At 30.8% G+C, this 12,833-nt stretch overlaps 1 protein-coding gene and 1 non-coding gene across 2 annotated transcripts; one reads left to right on the top strand and one right to left on the bottom strand.

The window, feature by feature from the left end:
- The first annotated feature begins 2,231 nt into the window (after positions 1 to 2,231).
- On the top strand, positions 2,232 to 9,188 carry LOC124835741 (histidine kinase 1-like). The gene is made up of 13 exons (XM_047310732.2): positions 2,232 to 2,584; positions 2,822 to 3,064; positions 3,411 to 4,208; positions 4,394 to 4,641; positions 4,987 to 5,146; positions 5,230 to 5,356; positions 5,469 to 5,558; positions 6,157 to 6,351; positions 6,451 to 6,520; positions 6,704 to 6,746; positions 6,931 to 7,071; positions 7,380 to 8,546; positions 8,711 to 9,188. Exons 1-13 carry the CDS (start codon positions 2,297 to 2,299, stop codon positions 8,924 to 8,926), a joined length of 3,786 nt encoding a protein of 1,261 aa, XP_047166688.1. The 5' UTR covers positions 2,232 to 2,296; the 3' UTR covers positions 8,927 to 9,188.
- An 83-nt stretch (positions 9,189 to 9,271) lies between these two features.
- TRNAI-AAU (transfer RNA isoleucine (anticodon AAU)) lies at positions 9,272 to 9,345 on the bottom strand. The gene has a single exon. It is a non-coding gene; the product is annotated as a tRNA-Ile (tRNA).
- Positions 9,346 to 12,833: the final 3,488 nt, after the last annotated feature.

The raw sequence follows: 12,833 nt of genomic DNA on the forward strand, positions 1-12,833 counted from the left end.
TTAAATACTTCAAAAATCATTTTATTTATAGAAATTTTACTCTATTAAAACAAAAATGTCTTGATAGAAAATCTATGTATTTTATAAAAAATCTTATGATTTCCTTTTGATGTTATCATTTACCGTGATCAATAGATTATTCTCGTCAGCATTATTAGTGAGACTGTTATTATCCTCTTACATTAACAATAATATTATTTTTATATTAATCACATATTTTAATTAAGCTTAAAAAATAATCTATTTAATTAAGTTAAAAATAATAATCTATTTAATCACTCTTTAGTTCAATTAATAACTATGAAACTTAGTTCAAATCTAACAGTGTTTCAGATTAATGATTTTACAATCTTAATTTAAAAAAATCTCTTAAATCTTTCTTTTAATATAGTTATTATAAAATTTAAATAAACTTATTGTAATTTGTAGGTAACGAATATGATTCGGTAATAATATAAAATACTTTTACCCTATTGGTTAACACATTCTAATTAAATTAAATTGTAAACCTCTACTAGAATTAATAATTTCTCATAAATTTTAAATTTATATGTTCTTTTTGTTACAATTTGGGTGATATATATATATATATATATATATATATATATATATATATATATATATATATATTGTAAATAGAATCATATTATTAACTGTAAAAAATTTTACCTCCACTAAAAAATGATTAATGTAATTATTATAAGTTTTGAAAAATCATTATGTTATAAATTAATTTTATGAATTTAAACAAGACCCTGAACTCAAAGTTTAAAGTACACAAAATTAAATAAGACCCTAAACTGAGGTTAAAGTAGTGTAAGTGAGTTGTTACCTATTACGAAAAGACATGAGAAAGCTTTTTAGTTTCCTACATGGAGTTATTAAAGTTTATCCCTTTCGTTCTCTTCTTTAAGATATTTTTACTTTATTTTCGAGTTCTATATTAAGATGTAATTATCACATTTATGCTAGACGTGTCACAGTTCATCTTTAACCTTTATATTTCTTGATATTTATATATATATGGTTAACATTATGAGTATCAATATATTTTCTACCCAAGATTTTTTAGATAACTATGTTATTGCTATACGTGTCTATCGTTTTTCGTCAAGAACTATTTTTTTATAAGGAAGAACAGTTAATCACCTAAAAAATATTATTTTTTAATCCTTAGTGATTAAGTATTGATGAAGTGAGCTTCTACTTCTAATGGTTATACTAACATTGATTTGCTTATGCATTTCCCATAAATGATGATTAAGTTTTACCTTTTCCATTGACAATATTGACAACTTCTATGATGATTAAAAACGTATTATAGCCTTTAGTTATGGTTAAATTTATTTCTACTAAGGTGATTAAAGAACTAACCACAATTTTCCAGTTGGTAGTTAAGTTTATATTCTACCTGGTTCTGCAACTTAAGAACCTCGTCTTTTTAATGTCTTGAACATCCTCATTTTACTGTCTTTCTTCTTACATTGTCACGATTAATTAATAACAATTTATAGTGGTTTTATTAGCAAGATAACATTTTCAAAAATGGTTTTATTATAAAATCATTAACTATTACTTAGACAATATATAGACAATGCAAGTGTTTCATATTTTGGATACTTAGTCGCATAATTGGTGGAAACAACTGAGTGCAGTGTTTTTTAAGAGTTGGTCAGTGCGAGTGTGTTGGAAGGCATGAATTTTAGATTTGTTAATAAAAAAAAGAAGTCAATTTGATAGCAAACGGTTTTGTCAAGTTGCTTTTATTATCACGAAAATATATATATAAGAGTGTATACACTTGTCTAAACTTTAGTCTTTTTCAAATTAATAATTTTATTATCTAAGAAATTAAAATTATGAGAAAAATATAATTTTTTAAGTACAAAAATTAATCAATTGTTGAGATTTAAAATTAATCATACGTTTACAAAGTTTGCTATGAAATAAGATGAGATCAAACTTTCACTTTAATTGAAAATGTATACATTTGTTTTTTGTTTGGGAGAAGTTGGATGTCTTAGTACCTTTTCCTTAGTACAGTTAATGGAATGCTATAAAATTCTGAATGTATGTCTAATATGAATGCATTATTACGAAGATATATAAAACAATGCTTAATCTTAATGCTAAATTAAACGTTGTGTTATTATGTTATTAATAAATCCTCAAGGTATTGTGGTTACTCATACTCTATATATTGAAGACTAAACAACAAGCAGAGAGGCTTCTCTGTCTCACACACAGACCAACATAAACACAATCAGGTTGGAATCTCTCCGATGTGTGACTTTATATGCTCATGGCTTGTGCAGGAAGAGGGAGTTTAGTTATGGCAGAAAACAAAGACGAAGCCTATTCTGAAACTTCTGAATGTTCATCAGCTTTAACCATGCCAATGGCTAGCAGGTGCAGATGCTTGTTTAATAGATTATGCGGTTCTACCGATTCATGGAACAAAAGCACCACCCCAAAAGGTCGAAGACTTTTCCACAGAGATGTGGAAAAAGAAGAATTCCAGTATGCTAGCAGTCACTGTCTCTCATCGTACTATAGTGTCTTTGTGGTTCGACTAGCAATCATGGTCAGTGTTTTTTGTCCTTCAAGTTTTGGTCTCTAATTTTGCTAGTAACTCAACGATTTATATGTAGAAACTTACTCTTGTTTGTTTCTTACGTATGTTTGAAATTACATAAGTGAAGCCAAGGAACTGGTTGTGTAGAAAACAGCTGCTAGATTAGACACCCTTGTTGCTGATAACTAAAACATAAGATCGATTTCTATTTTTTGACTAACCAAAAACGATTTTGTTTTCATGCAGGTCATGCTAGCCATCTTGATAGGCCTTCTCACTATACTGACATGGCATTTCACGAAGATTTACACAGCAAAATCACTTAACAGTTTGGCATATGGTTTGCGTTATGAACTTCTGCAACGCCCGGTTTTGAGGATGTGGAATATTTTGAACTCTACTTCTGAAATTACTACTGCTCAGGTCAAACTGTCTCAGTATGTGATCAGACGTCACAGCAACCCTGCAACTCAAGCAGAACAAGTTGAGGTCGACTCTAAGACAATTACGGTTTAATAAACACAAAGTTATATTCAATAGCTGAACCATGTACTGTTATTCTGATGATTACTGCATATCAAGTTCCAAATCAATATTAATAACAAAGCTATTTGTTAAACAACGAAGCTTTAAAATAAAGTTTCAAGAAATATTTTAGATATGAGTAGCTGATTTACTAGACCACAACTTTCAATCTGACAGTTTGACACAGGATTTATTGAGTTGATTCTTGTATCCGATTTTCTTTTTTGTGTTGTTGTGTTCGATACTATATTAACACTTACCATATTAACCAACTATGTCTTGGTTATTTGTTATGTTGCAAATCTAGCAGCTGTATGAAGCGATGAGGGCTGTAACATGGGCTTTATTTGCAAGTCGGAAAGCTCTAAACTCTATAACTATCAACTATAAGAATGGATTTGTGCAAGCATTCCACAGAGATCTGAAGGACAACAACACATTTTACATCTATTCTGATCTTTCAAATTATTCTATGGGAGTCAGCAACTCCAATGAGGCCAATTCCGTTTCAACACATCAAGCATGGGATGATAAAACCCCTCGTGGAAACTATTCTGCAATATGGTACCGTGAGCCACTTGACCCTGTGAGTGGTGAAAAGATTGGAAAAGCTATGAAAATTGCTCCCGAAGACTTGATCAACATAGCTGGCCTTTCCCAAGTACCTGATGGTGTAGCTTCATGGCATGTTGCCGTGAGCAAGTTCACAGATTCACCACTGCTTTCAGCAGCATTGCCAGTTTGGGACTCTTCTAATGAGACCATTATGGCAGTTGTGGGGGTCACAACTGCATTTTACAGTGTAGGACAGTTAATGAGAGAGCTTGTTGAGTTGCACAGTGGCCATATGTACTTGACTTCCCAAGAGGGTTATTTGCTTGCAACTTCCACAAGTGCACCTCTTCTGGCAAATTCAACAAAGCCTCCTAAGCTTAAGATGGCCGTTGACTGTGAAGACTACGTAATTCGACAGGGAGCTGAGTGGTTACAGAGAACTTATGGGAACAATTTTCCTCCAAGTCACGAGATTCATGTTGAAAATGTCAAGCTTGGCCACCAAAGATATTACATTGACTCGTTCTTCCTAAATTTGAAGAGACTTCCTTTGGTAAGTTTGAAGATACTTCACCTATTCCTTACATTTTATCTTGCAAATAACATTACTTTTCATGATAAGGTGAAGTGAAACATTGTAGGAAAAGTTTCTGCCTTAATTTCATTTCTGTTTTGAGTAACCAACTATCCTATTATACTTTCTGAATGTCTACGGAATGTGATTTAAACTTTGTACAGGTTGGTGTGATTATCATACCAAGAAAGTATATCATGGGACAGGTTGATGAAAGAGCCTTCAAAACGCTGGTTATTCTGATATCTGCATCATTATGTATTTTAGTCATTGGGTGTGTTTGCATTCTGATATTGACAAACGGAGTATCCAAGGAAATGAATCTAAGAGCAGAACTGATAAGTCAACTGGAAGCAAGAAGAAAAGCAGAGGCATCAAGTAATTACAAAAGTCAATTCCTTGCAAACATGAGGTTTGTTTTTCAAGTAAAGTTATGAAAAACATAAAAGAAAAGCTTTCTTTATCCAATATATGATCTAAGTTTATGTTTTAGAGAAAAAAGAAACAATTTTATCAACAAATAGTCAATAAGGAATCTGAGACCACTAAATTTATATATTTCATGTATTGCTAAAACTTTTTGTGTTCTGAAACATGTTGATTGGTTACTACTATAAATTTGATCCTTTCTATTTATGATACTTTACTCAAGCTATTCAAATGACCTATCCTTTGATTTGGTTTATAAGTCTGAGATTATCTTTCCATTGAGCATTCAACAAGTGCTTCATGGTTGCTATATTTTGGTGAATAACAGTCACGAACTGAGGACACCTATGGCAGCAGTAATCGGGTTGCTTGACATTCTCATATCTGATGACTGTCTCACAAATGAACAATATTCAACCGTGACTCAAATAAGAAAATGCTCAACTGCTCTGCTCCGTCTTCTTAACAACATCTTGGATCTGAGTAAGGTGACACATTAGCCAAACATTCTTGTTCAACCCTTTACCTCTGCACTGCTGCCAAAAGTTTCCTAACACTATAAATACTTTAGGTGGAATCTGGAAAACTGGTCCTAGAAGATGCAGAATTTGATTTAGGAAGGGAACTTGAAGGGCTTGTAGATATGTTTTCTGTCCAGTGCATTAACCACAATGTGGAGACTGTTTTAGACTTGTCTGGTATGATTATCATTTTGGTAGTACGAGAGATTTTAGTTTAGTGGAAAGTAATTGATAAGAAGTTCTTTTAGCAAGGTTTTAAACCATCTAGCAAATAACTATTACCCTGCAGATGATATGCCAAAGATCGTTCGGGGTGATTCTGCAAGGGTGGTTCAAATATTTGCAAATCTGATCAACAATTCAATCAAGTTCACTCCATGTAAGTCGACAATTTAATGTTTCTAGTTTTGCTACGAAGTGGTAATGAAAAAAAATATAAAAAGGTTTAGCAGAATGAAATAAAAGGTCTCACAAAACATTAAAATTGGTTTATTGGAATGGATCTCCATTTTAACCCCTAAAATTTTGTGTCAAACTTGAACATTGGTCAGTTCCATTGTTTTCCTGAAGCATAAGGTTTGAAGGTGATGAAAGGCTTCTTCTTTTCAGGCGTGTTTCTCTTATGAGGAGTACTACATAATGACTGGACTACAATGAGAGTTAGTTTTAGTTGTTTTGTAGTTAGCTCCTTCATTATGTAAGTTGTCAATCATTTGAGGGTTATGTGAACTCTATTCCTTCCTTCCTTCTATACTGAATTTTATTTAAATTTCTTTAACTAAGTATTGAGAGAAGATCTTTAGATTTTATTCACTGATATACTTTTAAAGTTTTAGTTTGAGTTGAGATATTAAAGTTTTGACCACATTCATTAGCATTTCACCCCAAAATTCAGAAGACTTTTAAATGAGTCTATTGCTACGAACCAATAAAGCTGTGTTAGAAGACTAATCTTAACTCTTTCAAATGTGTTGCAGCGGGTCATATTGTTCTGCGGGGATGGAGTGAAAGCCCAAATTCTTCCGTTGGAAGTCCAAATGTTCCTCTTGACCAGAAGAAATTATGGAGTTTACAGAAGTGCAGAGAGAAACCAAACGCAAATCATTCAAAAAAAGCATCTATGAAAGACAACAAAGTGATACTTTGGTTTGAAGTTGAGGACACAGGCTGTGGTATGAACCTGTCTACACAGAACCCTCTCTTTGGTGTAATAGTAAAATCGATTTAAGGATAAATAAATCACTCTGATTTTCTTTCTCTGTGTGATATAGGTATTGACCCAAGCAAGTGGGATTCCGTGTTTGAAAGCTTTGAGCAAGCTGATCCGTCAACTACTCGACTGTAAGGAGTTCAAATTTTCAACAAAGACAAGAATAAAAATTTACCTTTTATCTAGCAAATGATATTATAACGAGATTGTCATTAAACTAAAATTAACTTGAAACTTTTATCCAAAGGTTTAAAAACCTTTTGAATGGTATGGCGTCAAGATTTATGGAGTTCTGAAACCTTTACTCATTTCAGGCATGGAGGCACTGGTCTTGGTCTTTGCATCGTCAGAAACTTGGTAAGTCTTACCCTGATGTGTAAAGTTTCATATCAGTTAAGTACACTTATCATTTGTAAATCATAATGAATGAGTCCACTGAAAGCAAAAGGAAAATGCCTTGGTATTTGTCCTTTTCTCTTCAAAAATAAATTGAGACTTGAATATAATTTCCTTTGATCTCGTTACTATTGTGGTGTGGCAGGTTAACAAGATGGGTGGGGACATAAAAGTAGTAAAAAAGGAGGGCGCAGGAACACTGATGCGATTATGCTTGCTTCTCAGCGCGCCCATGGATGTCACAGAACAACAGTGTGCAGTAGATTTGACAGACAATGGCTTAGTGGTGAGTAGAATCACTCTTCTGGGTCAATAATTTGAAAAAAGAAATATTATATATTTGTGTGCATGATTCTGTTATAGACTATGCACTAGTGAGACTCTAAAAGGGGAAAAAGTTGCACAGTTGACTTTTGATTTAATAAAAGTCATTCAATTTAAGAATACATTGTTATCATGTTTGTGTGTCTGTGTGTGAAGCAAATGGATACGTATCATTTGGTCATGTTAGTCAGAATCTATTCCTACAATAACAGAAAGGAATAAAAACAGGTTTCAAGTGGCTGCAGAACCTAATAAGAAGTGTTAATGTAGGTACTGATTGGCTTACATGGCAACATGGGTAGATTAATTACATCCAAGTGGCTTCAGAAAAACGGGGTGTGCACAATGGAAGCATCTGACTGGAATGGACTAACTCAAATTTTGAGGGAACTATTTCATGTACGAAGTTCAGTCCATAATACTGACTTTGATGCACACTATCCAGCAAAAGAGGAATTGAAGTCTAAACTACTCAGCATACGAGATATGAGGAACCCAGTTTTTGTCATTGTTGTTGACATTGGATTACTTGACTTGAGCACAGATATATGGAAGGATCAACTTAACTTCCTTCACAGGTACTTTGGTAGAGCAAAGTTCCTATGGATGCTGAATCATGACACTTCCAATAACATAAAGATGGAGCTCCGTAGGAAAGGGCATTTACTGATGGTCAACAAACCCCTTTACAAGGGAAAAATGATCCATATTTTGGAATCTGTTATAAAGGAGAGAAATTTTGAGCTACAAAAGAAAAGCATGATTGTTCCAAGGACCACAATGAAAGAGGGAGATTTACACGAATTTCTTGAGATTGATTCCACTCATTTTGATGCTGCTAGTTCTGATGATTCTGACATATCTGATATAGCTGGTTCAAATCCTGCTAGTGCTGATGGAGATAAACCAGTTGAGAAGCTAGACAGATCTCATCCATCATCACCATATCATATGAATAATTGCCTAGTTAGATTAACCAATGAAAATGAATATTTGGAGGAAAATGATTTGAGGAAAGAAGAATCTTCTAGTCCCGGCCCAGATTATGCCACTGAAGAAAACCAACCTAAATCACTGTCCACCAAAGAATCACCATCCATTTCAACAGGAGATCAGGATGGAGATTCTGAATGTGGTGAAACACACAGGGTGACCAGCACAAGTAAATCAGTAGATGGAAAGAAATCTCTTGAGGGCCTAAAGATTTTGCTTGCAGAAGATACACCAGTGCTTCAAAGGGTTGCAACTATAATGCTTGAGAAAATGGGAGCTGCTGTAGTTGCTGTAGGTGATGGACAACAGGCAGTAGAAGCTCTCAATTGCATGTTCACTGCTGAAGATTGCAGAAGGGAATCACTCCAGAAGGATAGAAACAAAAGATCTCAAACAGAGATTTTGTCTAGCCGTCCCTATGACTTGATCCTGATGGATTGTCAGGTATATATGATGAACAAAAATTACACAAAACAATGATAGTAAGAAAATTGAAAGAGCAATCAAACCAAATGTTAATATATATGTAATGATAACATTTTTCTTCTTTCTACAGCTAGTTAATATGAGCACTGATATTCTGATTCTGTGGTTCTTTGTGGAAACAGATGCCAAAGATGGATGGCTATGAGGCAACAAAAGAAATCAGGAAATCAGAAGTGGGAACAAGCTTTCACATTCCGATTGTTGCTCTTACAGCACATGCAATGTCCTGTGATGAAGCCAAATGCCTGGAGGTGGGCATGGATGCTTACTTAACAAAGCCAATTGATTTCAAAATGATGGTGTCCACCATTCTTTCACTCACTAAAACAACATCTTGAACTCTCTCATAAGGTCCAAACTAACAAAAGAATTGGCTCAGACAGTCTACAAATGTATAGAACTTTACCTCGTAGAAACATAAAAAAAAAATCATAGTTTGACATGTAATCCAATTTTCCCTGCTCTTATTATTCTATGGTGTGTGCATAGAGGTCTGCACTATGCGGAAGGAAAAACATTATGTTTACTCAATTATCAACTACTATTTACGTACTTTCAGATTGAATGAAGAAAGCAATGTGGGATCAATTTTTAATTTTAGTACAGAACTTTGATACTTTCAGTTTATAAATGCACCAAAATTCCAATATTTTTGGCATAAAAGGAAAAAAAAATGCTTAAATTGGCCCATGCAGGTCTCGAACCTGCGACCTTCGCGTTATTAGCACGACGCTCTAACCAGCTGAGCTAATAGGCCAGTTGAAAAATATTAAAGAATTTAGAAATATCACCTATGTATAAGAGGATTGATACTGTATTTTATTTAACTCTAAATGTTATTGTTTTATTTAACTTTTTTATATGGTTCACCAACAGCGATTGTTAAGTTCTTTTATTGTCATTAAAGGAAAACCTAGCGAGTTAAGTAGATGGGTCAAAAGGAATGAAAAAATGATTATATGTTGAAGCAAATTATATCTATTAAAATATGATGCAGAAGAAAACGAACCCAAATTGTGAATATCATTTCTTTGATTGCAGGATGATGCATCCTCACTCAGTAGTTCCCTGTTTGGTGTTACGAGAAATTTCAACTTTTTATAGTTTTTTTTTTTTTTAAATAAACAAACAATTGTGATGACCCAATTAAACATCTTACACAAAATAGGAGTTATCAAAACTTCAAAGCCTCCTTTGTCCATTGACCTTCAATGTCAGAACAATCTTAATTAAAGTGAACACTAAGAAATTAAATGTGTCCTATGAAGTATATAAACAGAGAGTCTTTGGTACATATTGATCTTACCAAAAGCCCTTTTGGGTATGATATCGTTCTTATTCCTCCACTTAGAGCCACCATGTCCTTATAGTCACTTAAAAGGTATTTCTTAAATACTGTGCATATAAAAATTGTCGATATAGAACTTTCATAAGAATTTTAAGTAATGTGATTACAAGTGGTACTTTCAATATCATCACCACCTATAAATAAAGCAAAAGATTATATGTAAAACAAATTAAGATTGTTTCAATTGTATAGTAAATTTGGGTGTTTTTGAGTTGAGAATTTATTAATTTTTTTACTTATTACTCAATATTTTTATTAACTTGGTGATGTTACTATTATTATAATTTGTTATTTTATCTATTTATTTTTTGTCTTCACTTTTTAGGATTTTAAGAAATGTAAGATTAATATAAAAATGATATTATAATTAATATAAAATCTATTTTCATTTAAAATGTGTTAAATATTGAAAATAATTATATTGATGGTAATGACTTCCTTAATCACTCTAAATGACAATATAAAGTCATCAAAACATATCGACTCCATATAAAATGGTGATAGAGATAATATCTTGATTATTATAAATGATTAAGTAAAAACTATAAAAAAATAAAAATCATTTGTCAATTTTATACTGGACATAATATAACTTATATATTAACTATAAACTATGTTGATACATCTAAAGAGTAAAGTAACACTTTCTTTCATTTAAATTTTCTTCCAACCTATCATATCCCTCACCAGTAAAAGGAAGGAGAAGAAAATTAACCACATAACTTAACTGTTTTATCCCTTATCTGTGTCTTGTTTCAACTCTTGTTTAGCCTCCTGTTCTTCTTTCTGCATAGTTCCAACTGTGCACCATTGAGTAATTAAATTAAAAGTTTCAGAATTAATGGAGACAGACCAAAGAAATTATTATGAATTTATTATACTTCCAACTAATTTTCATGACAGGTATAATTGAATGCTAATATTGATTTTCTTTTCCAAAAACTTGCATTCTGACACTATATATTGAGCCCTAATTCTAGACTACAACTATATATATATATAGTGATTTATGAGGAAGAGAGAATTAGAAAGAAATGGAAGCAGTAAAGCAGTGACGCTTACTGTAAGCGAAGCATGAGAGAGACGCATTTAATGGTGATGATGGAAATGCATGCAAGGCTTTGAATTGTTTAATTTGGGGAAGAGTAATCAGTGCTTATTTTTGCATGCTCGTGAAGGATTTCTGAAGGGATAAATAAAAGATTGAGAGAGAACACAACACAATGATGTTGATGCTGATTTGTTGTTTTGCTGCAGAACAAGAACAAAAACTGTTCATTTGGTGAACAAAGGAAAAGAAATTCATCGTCGTGTGTTTCCATCCCAAGGAGAAGTTCAAACAGCTGATAATTTTGTTTCAATATGAGTATGAAATGTGATCTCAAAGTGAGAACAATCACCTGTGTTTTTGGAGAATAAAAAAGTTTGAATGTAGTTAACAATGACTATAAATTTGTCTTAAGATAAAATAAATTTTATATGTATAAATATTATCACTTTATATATATATATATATTCTAACTAAAAATGACTAGTAAAAACACATACAATTCTTACATGTATATTCACTTTATAATAATAAAAAATAATAAAATTATTATTATTATTTTATTATTATTATAATTAGAAAATTAAGTATAAATAATTTTTATTGCTTTATTATAAATATTTTTTATTTGTTTAGAAGATAGTTTTATAATTAAAAAAATAGTTAAATTTAGATAAACAAACAAATAAAAAAACGGTTAAATTTAAAGAAATGGTTGAAAGTAAAATAGATAAAATAATTATTTAATTTAAAAAAAATATTTAAAATTTAAAATTGAAAAACAAATAAAGTTTGATCTTTATGGACAAACAGTACACGCTTAATCTATTTAAATTGTGCTTCATTAAATAATAAATCACATTTATATTTCACTAGTGAAAACTGTTTTTTTGTTATAGAAAAAACTATAACAAAAAATAAATTTAAATAATCTTATAATTTTATTATAAATAATTTTTATTTTTTAAAATAATTATTTATTATAATAGTTGTTTTAATTTGAAAAAAGTTAAATTAAAAAATAGTCAAAGAATAAAATTGTTAAAATCATTATTTTGATTTAAAAAATACATCAAAAGAAAGAACCTCTCTATATAATAATATAGATACTAAATAAATATTAATGACTATGCAAAAAGTCAGGTAAACAAGTTAATAACTAATTAAACAAAGCATGAGGTGAGTTAATATTTAAGATCATGAGTTCCCACAAGCTCATTACTTTTACTAGTATTGTATATTTATAAATATGATTTTTTTTACTGTTTTATTTTTAATATTTTTATTTATTTATAATAAATAATATATCATTTAAGTTTTTTTTATTTAACTATAGTAAATATTTATTATTTTATGGGTTAATAATAAATTTATTTATTTTTCAATTTTAAAAAAATTGGACAAATCAAGACTCACAGATTTTATGCAGACCAACCCATACCACCTATTTTTAACAAACTTGATTTGAGACAAATTAAAATAGAACGAGCTAATCTTATCAAAAACAAAAAAAAGGCAAAAACTAAATAGAAAGAATTTCAAATTAGAAAGCATAAAGGTCAAATAATTCTTTTATAAAAAAATAGTATCATTATCATAAAAAAAATTCACTGTTCATCTTAAATAATTCTTAGAACATAAATGTAAAGTTATATGTAATACCATTTTATTTTACATTTTTAAGCATGAATACATTTCTTGATTATTAAATAAACAAAATAATTACTAAAACTGAATTTAAAAAAAAAAATTGAAAAACAAAAACAAGCTGAGTGCTTGAAAGTTGGAGTTTCAAAATCTATAATTAGCTTAAAATTAGCCTCAAACAAGTCAAATTTAAATAATATTC

The sequence above is a fragment of the Vigna umbellata genome, chromosome 10, assembly GCF_029865625.1.
Source record: "Vigna umbellata cultivar VRB3 chromosome 10, Vumbellata_1.0, whole genome shotgun sequence".
NCBI classification, from domain to species: Eukaryota; Viridiplantae; Streptophyta; class Magnoliopsida; order Fabales; family Fabaceae; genus Vigna; species Vigna umbellata.